General features: G+C 45.0%; 1 protein-coding gene across 1 annotated transcript; it reads left to right on the forward strand.

Annotated features, from left to right (window-relative positions):
* The first annotated feature begins 950 nt into the window (after positions 1-950).
* Positions 951-16,818, forward strand: FHL5 (four and a half LIM domains 5). Its single transcript, XM_066610115.1, has 5 exons — positions 951-1,109; positions 5,005-5,179; positions 8,263-8,432; positions 10,223-10,409; positions 16,667-16,818. Exons 1-5 carry the CDS (start codon positions 951-953, stop codon positions 16,816-16,818), a joined length of 843 nt encoding a protein of 280 aa, XP_066466212.1.
* The last annotated feature ends 228 nt before the right edge of the window (positions 16,819-17,046 follow it).

A 17,046-nucleotide genomic window follows, 5' to 3' on the forward strand; every position in this document is an offset into this window, starting at 1 on the left:
GAAAAGAGGAAAATTCCCCCCCCCCCACATACCTGGAAAGCTAAGCAGAGCTACTTAAGGAAGACTGTTCCCTCCCCAGTGGCACTGATAGGGGGTGCAGGGGTGCAGACAGGGTGACCAGCTACAAAGTGGGACAGTATGCCTATACATTAACCATTGTATGGAAGAGGGAATTTGGGCAGGTGCAGCTTAACATGGAAGGGTTTAAAAAGCTTCACCTCCCCAAATTCCCTCTTCTATATAGTAGTTAAAGGTGTAGGCACTCTGTCCTCCTTTGTATCTGTTCCCCCTGGTGCAGACCACACCAGGTGACACCTTTGGGGAGGGCGGTGACAGTACTACTGACCAAAACTGTGAAAATCTTAGTATTTGCGAATAATACCATCATGTTATATATTGTTCAATGTGTAATTTAATGCAGAATGAAATGAAACAGCCCACACTGAAATATATGTATTCGATTAAAAGTTATGGCCAAATAAGCAGGAAAGGAAAACAAAACTTTCTCAATGTTATTAAAAAGTGGATTCCCTCAGCTCAGAACTGACCAATGAGAATGATTGTTCCAAGAACCAATAAGGTGTTGTTATGACACAGCAGGGAACCAATGTTGTAGGAGTCAGCTCTTATTTCCATGTATCAGAATTAATACTAGAACTCTTATTCAGTTGGGTGTCAACAAGTTGGCCACTCTTTTTTTTGTTTGTTACTGATTTGTTGGGTGACTTGTACTGTTATATATTAAAAGAAATAAAGAAAGTTAATGGAGGTTACACCAACCCTAACGATGCCACTGAATTAAAGCTGTGCATCTGATATTGTAATTTATTCTGTATGGTTTAATATGGGTCTATCATGGGGGCGATGCAACGAGCTCTTGCTCCAGCTGCCGCAAACCCCTTCAATGTATGCATTCTATTTTTCCACAGAAGCACTGAAAAGAACTGAAAATGGCAAGCGATCAATCTAAATGTCATTTCTGCATGGACTCCCTTTGCGGAAAGCAGTATGCCATGAAAGAAGGGAACGCTTACTGCGTTAAGTGCTATGACAGCCTGTTTGCAAACCTCTGTGCGGAATGCAAGAAACCGATTCAATGTGACTCCAAGGTAAGCACTGGTTAACTTATTAACTGGTTAACTGGTAACAGGTGTTTACAGTATAGGTGAAGCACAAACTGCAGATTGGAGTAAGTCTAGAACAGCGGTTTTCAACCGCTGTGCTGTGGCACAGTGGTGTGCCGCGAGGCTGCCTCAGGTGTGCAGCGGGATCAGAGGAGGGAGGCGGCGGCAGCATACCGCCTGCGGGAGAAGCGGCTGCTTTGAGCCTCATGCGGCAGGCAGTGCAAGGAAGGGAGCAGCCAGTGAAGGGGCTGGTCGTGGCTGCTTTGCATCCCACGCAGCAGCTGAAGAGTCTGCTTGGAGCTTGCTCCTGCTACTCAGCACGACTCAGGCTGCAACCTGATCCTCACTTTCCTGGGAGTAAGCCCCATTGGCTATGATGGGGCTTGCTTCTGAGCAGACATGCATAGGGTTGGAGGAGGTTGTTGCCTCCTCCAACAAGGAGGTTGTTGCCTGCCTGCATGCGTGCTGATTGGCCAACAAGAGAAGCCAGGGGGAGCCAGGAGGTGGGAGCTGCGGAGTGAGTGAGAAGAGGGAGCCAGAAGCAGGCAAGCAGGTACACAGTGAGCGAGTCTGCTGAGGCCCCCAACCTAAGGACTGGCTGGCTGAAAAGGGTCCCTGAAAGTCCCTTTTCCTTGCCGGTTTGCCTGCAACTCCCCAAAGCGACCCTCCCTGCACTTTGGGGCTTTTAGAGGAAGGGCGCTGGGCTGCCATCCCATCCACACTTTCCTGGGAGTAAGCCCATTGACTGTAATGGGGCATACTTCTGAGTAGGCATGGATAGGATTGGGCTCTGGGGGTGCTACCCATTCACACTTTCCTGGGAGTAAGCCCATTGACTATAATGGGGCTTACTTCTGAGTAGGCATGCATAGGACTGAGCTCTGGGGCTTTTAGAGGAAGGGCGCTGGGCCACAACCCTATCCACGCTTTCCTGGTAGTAAGCCTCATTGACTGTAATGGGGCTTATATCTGAGCAGGCATGCATAGGATTGAGCTCTGGGGCTTTTAGAGGAAGGGCACTGGGCCACAATCCTATCCACACTTTCCTGGGAGTAAGCCTCATTGACTTTAATGGGGCTTACATCTGAGCAGGCATGCATAGGATTGAGCTCTGGGGCTTTTAGAGGAAGGGCGCTGGGCCACAACCCTATCCACACTTTCCTGGTAGTAAGCCTCATTGACTGTAATGGGGCTTACATCTGAGCAGGCATGCATAGGACTGGGCTTTTGGTTGCACTCTTTTTTCTCAAATACACAAGCAGGCAATTGGTACTTCTCCCTCCTCAACATTTTTCAATGTTTTCAATGACTTCAAAACATTTTTTTCCTCCTTTTCAGAAACCACAAATACGTACTTCCCTTTCCTAGCTTCTTGTGAATTTTTTGTCATGTGATGATTTAATTGTATTAATTGTATTAATTTAAGATTAATTGTAATGTAGTAATTTAATGTAAGTAAAACCTGTAGTGTGCCTTGACAATTTTAGTGCCTTGTCAGTGTGCCGTGAGCTGAAAAAGATTGAAAATGGCTGTTCTAGAATAACAGTGCTTCCCCACAGACCCTGGGGAAAAGATGATTATTGGGAGAGCAAGATGTTTTTGTTGGGAGGAAGGGTTGCTCCAGCCTTATACAGGGAAGGTTGTCTGACCCCAGCCCTACTAGGTGGAAAACTACCTTGCTCCTAGTTAGCAACACTGCCTCATAATTTATGGGTTAGAAGTTGGGGAGGGAGAGGGAAGGAGACATTACAGGTGTGCGCCACTTAACAACGGGGGATATGTTCTCCTATCCCTGTTGTTATGTGATTAGGTCATTAAGTGAACATTCAGTCCAATCTATTGGCTTTGTTGTGTAAACAGACACTCCCTGCCAGACACTAGCTGACTGCACAGGCTACTGGTGGCAGATTGCCTTTTCTTTGCATTAAGAGCCTTGTTGTTGTGAAAACACTTAGCTGCAGGCTATGGGATATGCAATTGCCTCATTAAGAGCATCTTTATTGTGTTTTGACCACTGTCATATGCGTGGTCTGTCATTAACTGGACATTAAGCGTAGTTAAGTGGTGCACAGCTGCATTTTTTTTCTGATTCAAACTCAGACATGTATCTCCTGAAAATAACAATTATGGTAATTGCTATCGTTTGTGAACCTATGCTGTTTCTGCAGTCAAATGTTAGAGGCAGCAAAAGGGATAAAAAGGGTACGCTTTATCCCATACTACTCCCCAGAGTATTCCCTGCTATGAGTTAGCTCTGCTCAACATAAAATCAGAAAAAAGGCGTATTTATTAAATGGTGGTCTGAACTGATTGAGCTGCTGTTCTACAGAAAATGGTGATATCTTCAAAATGCAAGCCAGAGTTTTGTTACATAGACTACAAAAACACTGATAATCTGCAGGCTTGGTGCAGCAATAGATGAAAACCATACAGGACCAGGGAAGAACCTGTGGCGGAAAGGTCCTGGAGAGATATGGAGGTCTATATTGGTTTGCAGGCTCCCTGCAGACCAAATAGGATAGATTCATCCATCATCTGAATACAGCAGTCTTAAGCAGACCAAAATGTTAACTTGTTACATTAACCTCAATTTAATATCTGAGCTTCTTTAATTTCTGATAATAATAAAGCAGTAAGTTGGATTGCTTTAACAATACAGTCTAGAGAGATCACAGTGCTGATTTCCTTTTCTTTCCTGGGTTTAATTCAACTGATAAAATCAAGTCAAACTTTAAAATAAATACCACTGACAGAGAACCAATGAAAAATGATTTCCCATGGTCTATTCTACAAGCAGTCTCAAGTGTAACTGCTAAACTAAAAGATTCCGGAGGAGACTCGCTAGAAAATGGCATTTATCATTTTTAGGTAATAACACTGTCTTTGTCTGCTAGATATCTCGAAAAAGATGTGTTTTGATTAAAATATTTTGTTCACTAAATGACAGCTTAATTTCTTGTTTATCTCCTAATGCTCCTCACTCGTCACAAAAACGACATCTTAGTGGGAACAGGGGCAACCAAAAGTAAATAAACTCAGTTTCATTAGATTTTCTTGCCTTCTCCTTTTCACTTCAATTCTAGCTGAGATTTTCATAGGAACTGTGCCTAGAGCGGTGGGCGGGTGGGGCATGTACCTCTCTCTGCCACCCATAAGCCAGGGCCCATGAAGATAGCTAACTGGATGCTTGTGCGGTAGTAGCAACAGCTGGAGATGATTGTCTTTTTCCTCCAGTCCAGGGTTATTTATTACTTTTGGATCATGTCCTGTCTCTTGGTGCAACACAATGGGCCAAGGTATCTGGGAACTGTCTGGGAAATGGTGCTGAGGGAAGAAAGAAGAGAGTTTGCTGCCCCAGATGCTCTGCACCCTCCTCCAGATGGCCAAGTTTCCTCTTTCATTGGTGCAGCTCCAAGTCAAAACATGAAGGAGAACATCATCCACCTGCTTCTCACTTCTTAGATGACACAGGAAGGGGGTAGCTGGCAAACACATGAACTTTACAAAGCAAGGGGTACCGTTCTATTGGGGGGGCATTACCTGAGGGTCCCCAAAAACTGGAACCAGTACAGACAGTGGAATGTGTAAAGACAGCAGTATGATTCCTCTTTCAAATTAACTAATGGTAGAAGCCCCAAGTTCTTTTGTGTATCTCCATGAATCTACATCCTTCTCCAGGATGGCACAAGTGGAATACATTGAACAACAGCTTGCACTGAAACCATTGCCTTAACAGGGCCAAACATCAAAATATCCTTCAGCTAATTTTTAGCTATTACTAGAGCCAGTGGCTCACAGTGTCTTCCAAACTGATTTTATCAGACTGGATGTTCTGAAGCAAACAAGTGCTTCTTATTAACATATATTTCCTGTCTCCAAGGATCTTGCTTATAAAGACTGCCACTGGCATGAAACATGCTTCACGTGTGCCAAGTGCCATCACTCTTTGGTAGAAAAGCCATTTGCAGCCAAAGATGAGCTCCTGCTGTGTACGGAGTGTTATTCTAATGAGTATTCATCAAAGTGCTTCCACTGCAAGCGGACCATTATGCCTGGTAAGATAACAAGGACTTTCAGCTAAATAAAAGGGTTGCGAGGCACTCTTAATTAAATCTAAGCTGAATTGAATCACTGAGCTGAAAAAACAAGCTGAAAAGGCATGAGTTCTCAGCTTCAGGCAATATATTCTGCAAAGAATATTTTCCGTCCAAAGGCTTTTTCAGCAAATTGCAACTGACCATGGGGCTGATTGAGGTGATCTCTGACTCTAGCCCAGTGGTTCTCACACATTTAGCACCGGGACCCACTTCTTAGAATGAGAATCTGTCAGGACCCACCAGAAGTGATGCCATGACCGGAAGTGACTTCATCATCAGGAAAAATTTTAAAAATCCTAGGCTGCAATCCTACCCACACTTAACCATGAGTAAGTCCCACTGACTATCATTGTTAAAAGAATATATATAGTAACTTGTTAAAAGTACAGGTCTGTAACATTTCCCCAAATGCAGTCACATACTATGGTAGCATCAAGCCTAATAGATTAAAAATAAAATATTGAACTGAATAGGGACCCACCTGACATTGGCTTGCAACCCACCTAGTGGGTCCTGACCCACAGTTTGAGAAACACTTTCTAACCCACCACTCCTGACCTTTCTGCTGTCTTCCCACCTCCTGTTCAAAAGCAGGAGCAGGAACAGGTGATGTCTCCTGGAATATTGCATTGTACACAGATGTACACACAGACACACACCAAGTCATACATACACACAAAATACGCAGATGTTTTACATTATATCACCAGGAATGGGACTGGTTAATATAGCAACTATGGTATCACCAATCACCAGTGTTACTGTGATGAATCCCTGTTTTTTCCCCTTATTTTTTTTGCTTATTTTCCTGTATTTTTTAACACTTCTAATCTTTGGGAAGCCCTTGTGAAACTCAGCAACTTAAAACTGCTGAGTTGCAGGCAGCCTTTGGGCCCAATCCTATTCAATTTTCCAGCACCAATGCAGCCACAATGTAGCCCCAAGATAAGGGAACAAATGTTCCCATACCTTAAGAAGGCCTCTGTGTCTGCTGCCCTACCACAAGATGTAGTGCATGACCCATTGGCAAAGCTGCACCGGCACTGAAAAATTGGATAGGATTGGGCCCTTTGTCCTTTATTTATCTGAAACTCCATAGTTCAGTCGTACGTACATATGTAGATGTGGGAGGGGCATTCCGTACATTCTACCATCTGAAGTTCTGAGATTGTTATGCATTTAGCAACTGAGCAGCCAAACTTGTCCATCAGGGTCAAGAAAGTGGGATGTAGTAACAGGTTGGGCTACACTTCCCCCAACAGTCATCTTGATGACATCATCAGTATAATTACCTGACCACAGGAATGGGGGTTATTGTCTGCCAGTCACCTGAGTGACCCTTCATTGGGAGCTCAGAGATGAGCACCCACTTGCTGACACGTGAGTGCAATGACAGGAGACTCCTTGTGCAAAGTGATCAGTTTAAACCAGCTGGGCACTAGGGGTGTGTATGCACTAACCACTAGTCACAACTCCCATTGGTCAGCTTGCCTTCTCCCAGGAGTCCCTTTCTTTGACAGAGGCAATCTCCACTCTACTGACCTACACATGCTGAGCACCTTATTTGAAAGACCTTTTTAAATGACAACTATTTTTATGAGCCTAAGGGTGCAATCCTAACCCCTTATGTCAGTGCTTTCCAGCACTGACATAAGGGCAATGGCAGCTCTGAGGTAAGGGAACAAACCTTCCCTTACTTTGAGGAGGCCTCTGTGAGTGCCACCCAACTGCAAGATACAGCACATGCCTCATTGGCACCACTATGCCAGTGCTGGAAAGCACTGACATAAGGGGTTAGGATTGCACCCTTAAGCATTCCCTATTGGACCACTCCAATAAGAATGAATACAGCCTCTTAGACTTAAAAACAAAAAGCCTTTTGGGATCACCTGAGTATTTTGTAAGAAACAAAGGTAGGAATTTAATTCCCCCAGCACTCATAGTCAATTAGCATAATGAAATTGAGCTGGAGCAGAGGAGATAGTGCTGGTGGTGTTAAAATTAAAAAAAAAATTAAAATCAAAAGAAAAAACTCAGAAAATGGCCTTTTATTAATGCCTCCAGAATCTTTGGCTGCTTAAATCACAGTGGAGGAGGTGGGCTTCAGGCCAGTTACACTACGCATTTTTATGGCAATTTTCCTCTACCACTTAAAATTGGAGAAAATGGAGGATAATAGGCTCCCTTAAAAATGTTTATTGGAGCAGGTAAAGCATCCTAAGTACAATAATTGGTGGATGCAGCAGGAAGGTAAAATGCAATCATACAGCATTAGCTATCTCAAATTAAGATGCTGGGAGTCTTGAAAAGATATTGAATTATATCAAAAACAAGTTTATGTGAGTGCTATGCCTGCCAGGATTTGGAGTTGATTACCACCTCGTCATTTTCATCATACTTGCCCTCTACTAAATTATTACATATGCAAGTAAGTTCTATTGCGATTTGTCTTCCTTTCCTCCGCATAAGACTTTCAAATCATGCCCTCTCAGTCCCGAATGACTGTATCAGCAAGCTTCCAATTAACTAGTATGTTTGCACTTGTAGAGTGCATTCAATTGAAAATGTTTGTCCTTCCCATGTTATATTGCACTAGTTGTGCCACTCTTAGAAATTCATGGACTAGCAGAGAATCTGTTTGCAAAATGCTGATGATGTATCTAAGACAACTTATCTTCTGTTTAATCAGGAAAAGTATGTAATAGATAAGAGACTCAAGATCTGAGGTAGCCACACAGAAACGCAGAAGTGAATTTATTGAAAGAAGTATGGTCAACTGTCATGACATCCATGTGTAGTAATATTTTGCTTTGTACTGGAAAGTTCCTGCTCTCTATCCCATTTTTATATAGATGTATTTTCTCAGGTTTTGGCTGAGTTTCAGTGTTTTACTGAACAACGATTGATCTAATATATTCAATCTTGAATAAGAATCACACACACACACACACACACACACACACACACACACACATGTTTATGAAGCTTGCACATAATCTAAAACTCATCTGTAATTACTGGTTCTATGGTTGGTTTTGCAGGTTCTCGTAAAATGGAGTTTAAAGGAAGCTGTTGGCATGAAGCTTGCTTCGTTTGCCAACATTGTCGGCAACCGCTAGGCACAAAGCCTTTGATTACTAAGGACCATGACAATTATTGTGTGCCATGTTTTGAGAAGCAATTTGTTCAACATTGTCACTCCTGCAAGAAGGTAAGAAGGCAGAGAGGAAAATGACAGGAAGGGAGGGAGAGTAGGATACACAAACAAAACACTCTATTCTGTTTGAAAAGACAGTGGACCTGATCCAAAGATCCTTAGCTTTACTAGCATTCATTTCCAACAGGCTTCAAATAAAAGTTAAGATTGCAATTAATTATATGCTTTTAGATAATTTCTAAAACTAGAGGGAGAGGCTGCAAAACAGGATGCCTCGAAAACAGCTGTCTTGTGTTGTCGTCTCCTCCTCTCCTCCTCCTCCTCTCTCATAACATTTAGTAAGAGAAAATGTGTGCCAGGACACCGTCATGTTACAGTGCTTTTTCACCTCCCACTTCATTCGCTGCTTCTGGTGGAAGCAAAATAGCAGAGACATAGCTCACATTTTGTATTTGTGAGATTACTCTTCTTCTTCATCCCCCATTCAGCCTAGAGTCAGCCTCCCCAGCTTATTCTGTGCACAGTTCATTTTGCTGGAAGGCTGGGCATCATAGATAACTAAGGACCAAATCCTATCCAATTTTCCAGCACCAGCACAGCCGTGCCAATGGGGCATGCGCTACATCCTGCAGGGAGGGGGCAATCATGGAGGCTTCCTCCAGGTAAGGGAACATTTGTTCCTTTTCCTCAGGGCTGCATTGTCACTGCACTGGCACTGGAAAGTTGGATAGGACTGGGCCCTAACTAGCTGCAGAATCCAACCTGTCTCCCTGATCCAGGCAAAAGCCTATACAGAGCTCTTCTGCCCACAAGTTGCTTCAGTCATTTCAGTTTGGGGGGGGAAGGCGTCTAATAAGCATAGTTTTTGCCATAGAACATGTGCGTTGGAACTCAAATGCCACGTTCTGGATCAGAACGGTAATGTGCCACTTACTGTCTTGTTCCCATGTTGTCTTTCCACCTTGTCTGCATTTGAAATTCTATGATGAACTCAGGTCATCCTTAGGTTTTTGGCTTTGAAGTGCCAGATACTTGATTGCCGATCTGCACAGAATTTGGAGTGGAAGTAGCAGGGAACGGACAACAGGGCTTAGTTCTAGAACTTGTTTTCAGTTGGGGGGGTCAACTTTGGAATGTAGGACATTGTACCTGATAACATCCATGTTAGTCTATAGCAGCAAAGACTACACTCCGTGGCCAAGAAGTGGATTCTAGGATTTTAAAGACGAATACATTATTTTAGCATATGTTTTTAAGGCTAAGATGCATAAGAAGAAGTGACTCTTGTCCACAAACATTTATGCTGAAATAATGGGCTAGTCTATAAAGTGCTAAGACCCTCTACTGTACCTGATTAATGACCTCTGAAAAAGGACATGTAGGGTATACTCATAAAAAGTGCTTCTGAACATGTGTGCCATGTTTTCCACCTTCCACCATACTGGGACTAGGTCACAAGTCTTTCCTTCTCAGGTGGTGACACTTGAAAGAATATGTGATCTTCGGTAGAGGTCCAGAGAGAGCTGGGCCGCTTCCAGCTTTTGAGGCCCATAATAAAAATAAAGTGCCAAAGAGAGAGTGAGACATAATTTGAAGCCCCTTTTGAGCCGGAGTCCTAGGCCAAATGCCCCTCTTCTCCCCCCCCCCCCCGGTCATAGGCTCAGGTCCTAACCTCTCTCTTCTTAGCAATTAACCAATGAGCAGAAATGGTTCTTGAGAATATTTGATCCCACAGCAATGCTAACTGAAACTAAAGGGTATTCTCCCCACCTCTGTTGTTGATCTTAATTTTTGACTTTCACAATGATGAGTACGTTCAGCATCTGGCTCTTCTCCTCCATGAGGTAATAACCACCAGCGGTGTGACCTATCATGACCAGCCGTGGCACAAGGAATGTTTTCTGTGTACTGGATGTAAGAAGCAGCTTGCAGGGCAACGTTTTATTTCCAGGGATGAACAGCCCTACTGCCTTGAGTGTTTCAGCAGATGTTATGCAAAGAAGTGTGTGGCCTGCGCCAAGCCCATATCAGGTGACTATGAATTCTTCAGCAACAAAGTATTATCATATCATTCAGTTAAGGAAATATTAGAGCCCAATCCCATTCCCCGCATGTATACAGTGGTATCAAAATGGCTACTGCTTAAGGGTGGGGAGAGGCAGTTGAAGAAGTCTCACCTGGGTAAAGGAAAAATCATTCCATTACCTGGGGTAAGCCTCTGCAGCACAAGGAAGTCTACTCAGACTCACACTAGCTAAATAGCTGGTACAGGTCTGCATGGACCCGTGCCACAGGAGCAGGTCCAGGAAGGGGTTTGGATTCAGTAGCCATTGCTACCAACCTACCCACCCCTTTCCTTGATCTGAGCTGACCATCCCTTGTCCTCATCATAAGAACATAAGAACAGCCCCACTAGATCAGGCCATAGACCCATCTAGTTCAGCTTCCTGTATCTCACAGCGGCCCCACCAAATGCCCCAGGGAGCACACCAGATAACAAGAGACCTCATCCTGGTGCCCTACCTTGCATCTGGCATTCTGACATAGCCCATTTCTAAAATCAGGAGGTTGCACATACACATCATGGCTTGTAACCCATAATGGATTTTTCCTCCAGAAACTTGTCCAATCCCCTTTTAAAGGCATCCAGGCCAGATGCTGTCACCACATCCTGCGGCAAGGAGTTCCACAGACCAACCACACGCTGAGTAAAGAAATTATTTTCTTTTGTCTGTCCTAACTCTCCCAACACTCAATTTTAGTGGATGTCCCCTGGTTCTGGTTTTATGTGAGAGTGTAGAGAGCATCTCTCTAGCCACTTTATCCTTCCCATGCATAATTTTGTATGTCTCAATCATGTCCCCCCTCAGGCGTCTCTTTTCTAGGCTGAAGAGGCCCAAACACCATAGCCTTTCCTCATAAGGAAGGTGCCCCAGCCCCGTAATCATCTTAGTCGCTCTCTTTTGCACCTTTTCCTTTTCCACTATGTCCTTTTTGAGATGTGGTGACCAGAACTGGACACAATACTCCTGGTGTGGCTTTACCATCGATTTGTACAACGGCATTATAATATTAGCTGTTTTGTTCTCAATACCTTTTCAAATGATCCCCAGCATAGAATTGGCCTTCTTTACTGCCGCCGCACATTGGGTCGACACTTTCATCGACCTGTCCACCACCACCCCAAGATCTCTCTCCTGATCTGTCACAGACAGCTCAGAACCCATCAACCTATATCTAAAGTTTTGATTTTTTGCCCCAATGTACATGACCTTACACTTACTGACATTGAAGCGCATCTGCCATTTTGCTGCCCATTCTGCCAGTCTGGAGAGATCCTTCTGGAGCTTCACCACTCTGGAGCTTCACCAATCGCTTCTGGTCTTCACCACTTGGAAAATTTTGGTGTTGTCTGCAAACTTTGCCATCTCAATGCTTACCCCTATCTCCAGGTCATTTATGAAGAGGTTGAAAAGCACTGGTCGCAGGACAGATCCTTGGGGCATACCGCTTTTCACCTCTCTCCATTGCGAAAATTGCCCATTGACACCCACTCTCTGTTTCCTGGTCTTCAACCAGTTCTCAATCCAGGAGAGGACCTGCCCTCTAATTCCCTGACTGTGGAGTTTTTTCAGTAGCCTTTGGTGAGGGACCGTGTCGAACGCCTTCTGAAAGTCCAGATATATAGTGTCCATGGGTTCTCCCACATCCACATGCCTGTTGAACTTTTCAAAGAATTCTAAAAGGTTTGTGAGGCAAGACTTACCCTTACAGAAGCCATGCTGATTCTCCCTCAGCAAGGCCTGTTCATCTATGTGTTTTGAGATCCTATCTTTGATGAGGCATTCCACCATCTTACCCGGTATAGATGTTAGGCTGACCGGCCTATAGTTTCCTGGGTCCCCTCTCTTTCCCTTTTTAAAGATTGGTGTGACATTTGCTATATTCCAATCCTCTGGCACTGTGGCTGTTTTGAGGGACAAGTTGCATATTTTAGTCAAGAGATCAGCAACTTCATTTTTTAATTCCTTAATAATTCTTGGGTGGATGCCATCCGAGCCCGGTGACTTATTGATCTTTAATTTATCAATGAGGTCTGAAACATCTTCTCTTTCAACCTCTATCTGACTTAATTCCTTGGTCAGGAGGGGCCATTTGGGCAGCGGTATCTGCCCGAGGTCTTCTGCCGTGAAGACAGATGCAAAGAACTCATTTAATTTCTCTGCCATCTCTAAGTCTCCTTCTATCTCCCCTTTCCCTCCCTCACCATCCAGAGGGCCAACCACTTCTCTGGCAGGTTTCCTGCTTCTAATATATTTGAAGAAGCTTTTATTATTCCCCTTAATGTTGCTAGTCATGCGTTCCTCATAGTCTCGCTTGGCCTCCCATATCGCCTTCTTACATATCTTTTGCCAGAGTTTATGATCCTTTTTATTCTCTTCATTAGGGCAAGACTTCCATTTACAGAAGGAAGCTTCCTTGCCCTTTACGGCCTCTCTAACTTGGCTGGTTAGCCATGCGGTCACCCTCCTGGACTTAGTGGAGCCCTTCTTCCTTTGCAGTATACACTTCCGCTGGACCTCTATTACCGTTGATTTGAGCAATCTCCGTGCTCTCTGTAGAGACTGGACTCTTTATACCTTCCCTTTCAACCTCCTTCTAACCAGCCTCCTCATTTGAGGGAAGTCCGCTCGTCGGAAGTCAAGGGTTTTTGTGAGAGATTTGTCTGGTATTCTTCCCCTGACATGCATGTCGAAATGGATCACAGCACGATCACTGTTCCCCAACGGCTCCGTAACATTGACATCTCTAACCAGGTCCTGAGTACCACACAATATTAAATCCAGAGTACCGCCTCTGGTGGGCTCCATGACTAGCTGCTTGCTCTAAGGCACAGTCATTTAACATGTCAAGGAATCCGGTCTCCTTTTCGTGACCAGAGCACAAATTGACCCAGTCAATATGAGGATAATTGAAGTCCCCCATGATTACAACCCTGTCCCTCCTTGTCACCTCCCTGGTCTGTTTCCTCATTTCAAGGTCCCCTTCCGGTTTCTGGTCTGGAGGACAATAGTACGGCCCCAGTATTACATCACTCCTCAGGCCTGGTAATTTAACCCACAGAGATTCTATGGTGGAGTCGAACCCACCTTCAATCTCTACTTTGCTGGATTCTATCCCTTCCTTAACATAAACGGCCACCCCACCTCCAACATGTCCCTCCCTGTCCTTCCTGTAGAGTTTATAGCCCGGGATTGCAGTATTCCACTGATTTTCCACATTCCACCAGGTTTCTGTTATGCTCATTATGTCAATGTTTTCCTTTGTCACCAGACATTCCAGTTCTCCCATCTTTGCTCGGAGACTTCGGGCATTCGCATAAAAGCATTTGTACATGGAATGCCCCAGGGTGGGCTGCTTATTCGCTCCTTTGTCCCTGCATCCTCTCACTGTGCCAAACTGTCTATCACATCCCATCATGCTACTATTCCCAATTTCTTCTCCTACTCTGCCTTTGTCTTGTTAATCTCTAACCTCCCCATCCTCATCCCATAGGGATGAGGAGTTCCGAGCCGGATGCCCCTCGGCTCCTATCAACTTTCTCCCAGGGATCAGTTTAAAAGCTGCTCTGCCACCTTTTTAATGTTATGTGCCAGCAGTCTGGTTCCATTCTGGTTCAAGTGAAGCCCGTCCCTCTTGTACAGACCCCACTTGTCCCAAAACATTCCCCAGTGCCTAATGAATCAAAACCCCTCCTCCCTACACCACTGTCTCATCTACACATTGAGACCCCTGATCTCCGCCTGCCTAGCTGGCCCTGCGCGTGGAACAGGTAGCACTTCCGAGAATGCTACCTTTGAGGTCCTGGCTTTCAGCTTCCTACCTAATAGCCTAAATTTGGCCTCCAGGACCTCCCAGCTGCACTTGCCCACGTCGTTGGTGCCGACATGCACCACAACTGCTACCTCCTCCCCAGCACTGTCTACCAGCCTGTCTAGACGAAAAGTGATGTCCGCAACCTTCGCACCAGGCAGGCAAGTCGCCATGCAGTCCTCACATCTGTCACAAACCCCCCTCTCTATGTTTCTAATAATCAAATCCCCCACTACAAGAAGCCCCTGAACCCCCTCCCGCCAAGGAGTATCCTGAGTGCGTTTGGATACGGGCCCATCCCCTGGAGAAGGGGTCCCCCCTAGGGGATTGTTTCCCTCCTCTCCAGGATGACGTTCTCCAGCCCCAAGACTTCCCACCCGGGCAGCTAAGGAGCTGCATGCCTGAGGTTGGGACAAAGCCTGATTGTCCCTGGAAGTCTCCCCACAGTCCTTCTCTACCTGCCTCTGCTTCTCCAGGTTGCCCCACCCACTGCATGGGAGGAGGTCTATTATAGGGGTGATGCACTGGCCCCCCCACACTGGGTGACACAAACCATAGTGATGCCACCTAGCACACAATATTGATCTGAACCGCAGACATACTTATAGTAATCTGGTTTCAAAAAATAATTGTATGGCCTCTCTGAGGTTAAAAAAATGTACAAAGACCTTGAATTGTTTCGCCTAACTCTGCAACTGAATATTCTCAAAGTTGAACAAGATCTTGCCAGCAACCTGAAAATCTGCTTTATGGCAGAACATTTGTGCTTAATGGCTTATAATTAAAATGTTTGGCAAACACTTGAAGGCTATTTAAAAGCACTTGGAGACCATTAGCAGGATTACTTAAAAACAGATTGAATGACCTGTCGCCTCAGTTCTGAGGAACAACGGTTGCCAATTAAATTACAAGGCCTGCCATTCAAAGATGGGCACAAAGGAAAGTGGTGGAAAGTTCAACCGGCTACAATAATGTCACACGCATGTGTGCAGACCCAATCGGCTTTCTGGTACAAGCAAATTTACTTTCAGGCAACTGCTTTATGTCTCCATAGCCCTGTGCTTTCTTCAAGCTAACATTTTCAGTTTATAGTCCATTCTGCTCATCAGGTTCAAGATAGAAAAAGGCACCTCTTTATTCCGACACTGTTATTTATTTAATTTCTGCCCCACCTTTCAGTTCAGCAGGACATCTGTGGCAGCTGACATAAAAAAAAAAAGCACAATGAAACTGACGAGATCATCCAGCCTTTAGCAGCATGCCATTTAGTTCTTTTAAAGTCTATATCTGTGCAGTTAAATTCTGCATGCCACCAATGCTAGACGGTAGAGATGGCAGGGAGACCTGGGCCAAATCTCCACTCCACCATGAATCATCCAGAAGCAGCCAAAGGAACACCAGAATGTTGAAAAGAAGTTTTAACAACACATTCTGTTCCTCCTACTACCTCTAGATTTTTTTTCTGGCACGGATGAAAAGTGCCACCCCTTCGTGTTACATTCAGTGCTGCTTGGCAGCACACTTCCTGCAGTAGGAGTATTTTCTCTTGCTTGCAAGGACAACAGCGGCTGTGGCAGGAGCACCAGAGAGTTGGGGAAAGGCTTGAAGAAACAGGAGGTCATCTGTGCCTTAAGGGAGTCAATCAGGAAATCTGTCTTGGGAGAGCATTTCACAGGTGGGGGAGGTGTCACCACAGAGAAGTCCCTCTTTTTGGTTGCGGCCTGTTGGATTTCTCTGAGCAGTAGGCCAGGGGGAAAGGCTTCTCTCTGATGATCTAAAAGTGCAGACAGGTTCAAATGAGAGTGAGTGATCCTAAAGGTAAAACAGTCCCAGGTTTGTACCATAGTCAATTTTCCTTTAGTGTTAACAAGAGTTCCAAATCCAACAGAACCGCGGTCTCCAAACCATGGACTGCCGTGTCACAACATTACCGCCCGGGCGCAGTGGTGATGAAGGCTTTTCATTCCTTGCCGTAGCCTCCCTTTTTTGCTGCCAATCTTTGCAGAAATTTATGCCGGGCAGCCATTTCTGCTGGCTGTCACCTCGACAGGCTCTGTGCCCTGATTTCCAGGCAAAAGTAGCTGCCCGGCCTGAGTTTCTGCGACTATCAGCAACAAAAGGGGGAGGCTGTGGCACAAAGTGAAAAGCCTCTGCCATGCCTGGATGGTAAGCTTGTGATGCCAGATCTGGCCTTGGGCCAGGGTTTGGCAGCTACTGCAAAAATAACAGAAGAGGATGAAAGAGCAAAGAGAGCATGTATTGCTACATACTGATGTAAGGAAGCTTTATCAAGTTTGAAACCTCACATAGGGGTTTCTGAGAGAAAAGAGGAAACATTGTTTAGTAGATGATAAAGCACTGCCTGAAAGAGATTTGCCATGTTTCACTTTTCATCCTCTGTTCCCTTTTCCTAGCCCTCGGTGGAACCAAATTTATCTCGTTTGAGGATCGCGAGTGGCACAGTGACTGCTTTAAGTGTGGGAAATGTTCCAGTTCCTTGGTGGGGAAGGGCTTCCTCACCCAGCAAGACCAGATCATCTGCTGCGACTGTGCCACAGCTGTATAGCTCCCAAGCTCCAAAATCCCATACATCCCTACCACTGCTACTTCGCCTGCATCTTCACCCCAAATCTATCAACTGAGTATGATGCTTGCTCAGGCATTCGTGTCGCTTTCCGACAGCACCTCTGTCACCATTGTAAAGATCCTTTGCAGCCTGTACAACCACTTCCAGTCACAGTGTTTTTGATAGGAAAGCAGCTTCAAGTACTATACACAAACCTGAAGTAGCTTT

This window comes from Tiliqua scincoides, chromosome 1, assembly GCF_035046505.1.
Source record: "Tiliqua scincoides isolate rTilSci1 chromosome 1, rTilSci1.hap2, whole genome shotgun sequence".
Classification (NCBI taxonomy): Eukaryota; Metazoa; Chordata; class Lepidosauria; order Squamata; family Scincidae; genus Tiliqua; species Tiliqua scincoides.

Excerpts from the sequence above, each read along its gene's own strand:
- FHL5 (XM_066610115.1), top strand. The coding sequence starts at position 951 with ATGGCAAGCGATCAATCTAAATGTCATTTCTGCATGGACTCCCTTTGC. Across the intron at positions 1,110-5,004 it reads CGATTCAATGTGACTCCAAG|GATCTTGCTTATAAAGACTG; the intron begins GTAAGCACTGGT and ends CCTGTCTCCAAG. Across the intron at positions 10,410-16,666 it reads CTGCGCCAAGCCCATATCAG|CCCTCGGTGGAACCAAATTT; the intron begins GTGACTATGAAT and ends CCCTTTTCCTAG.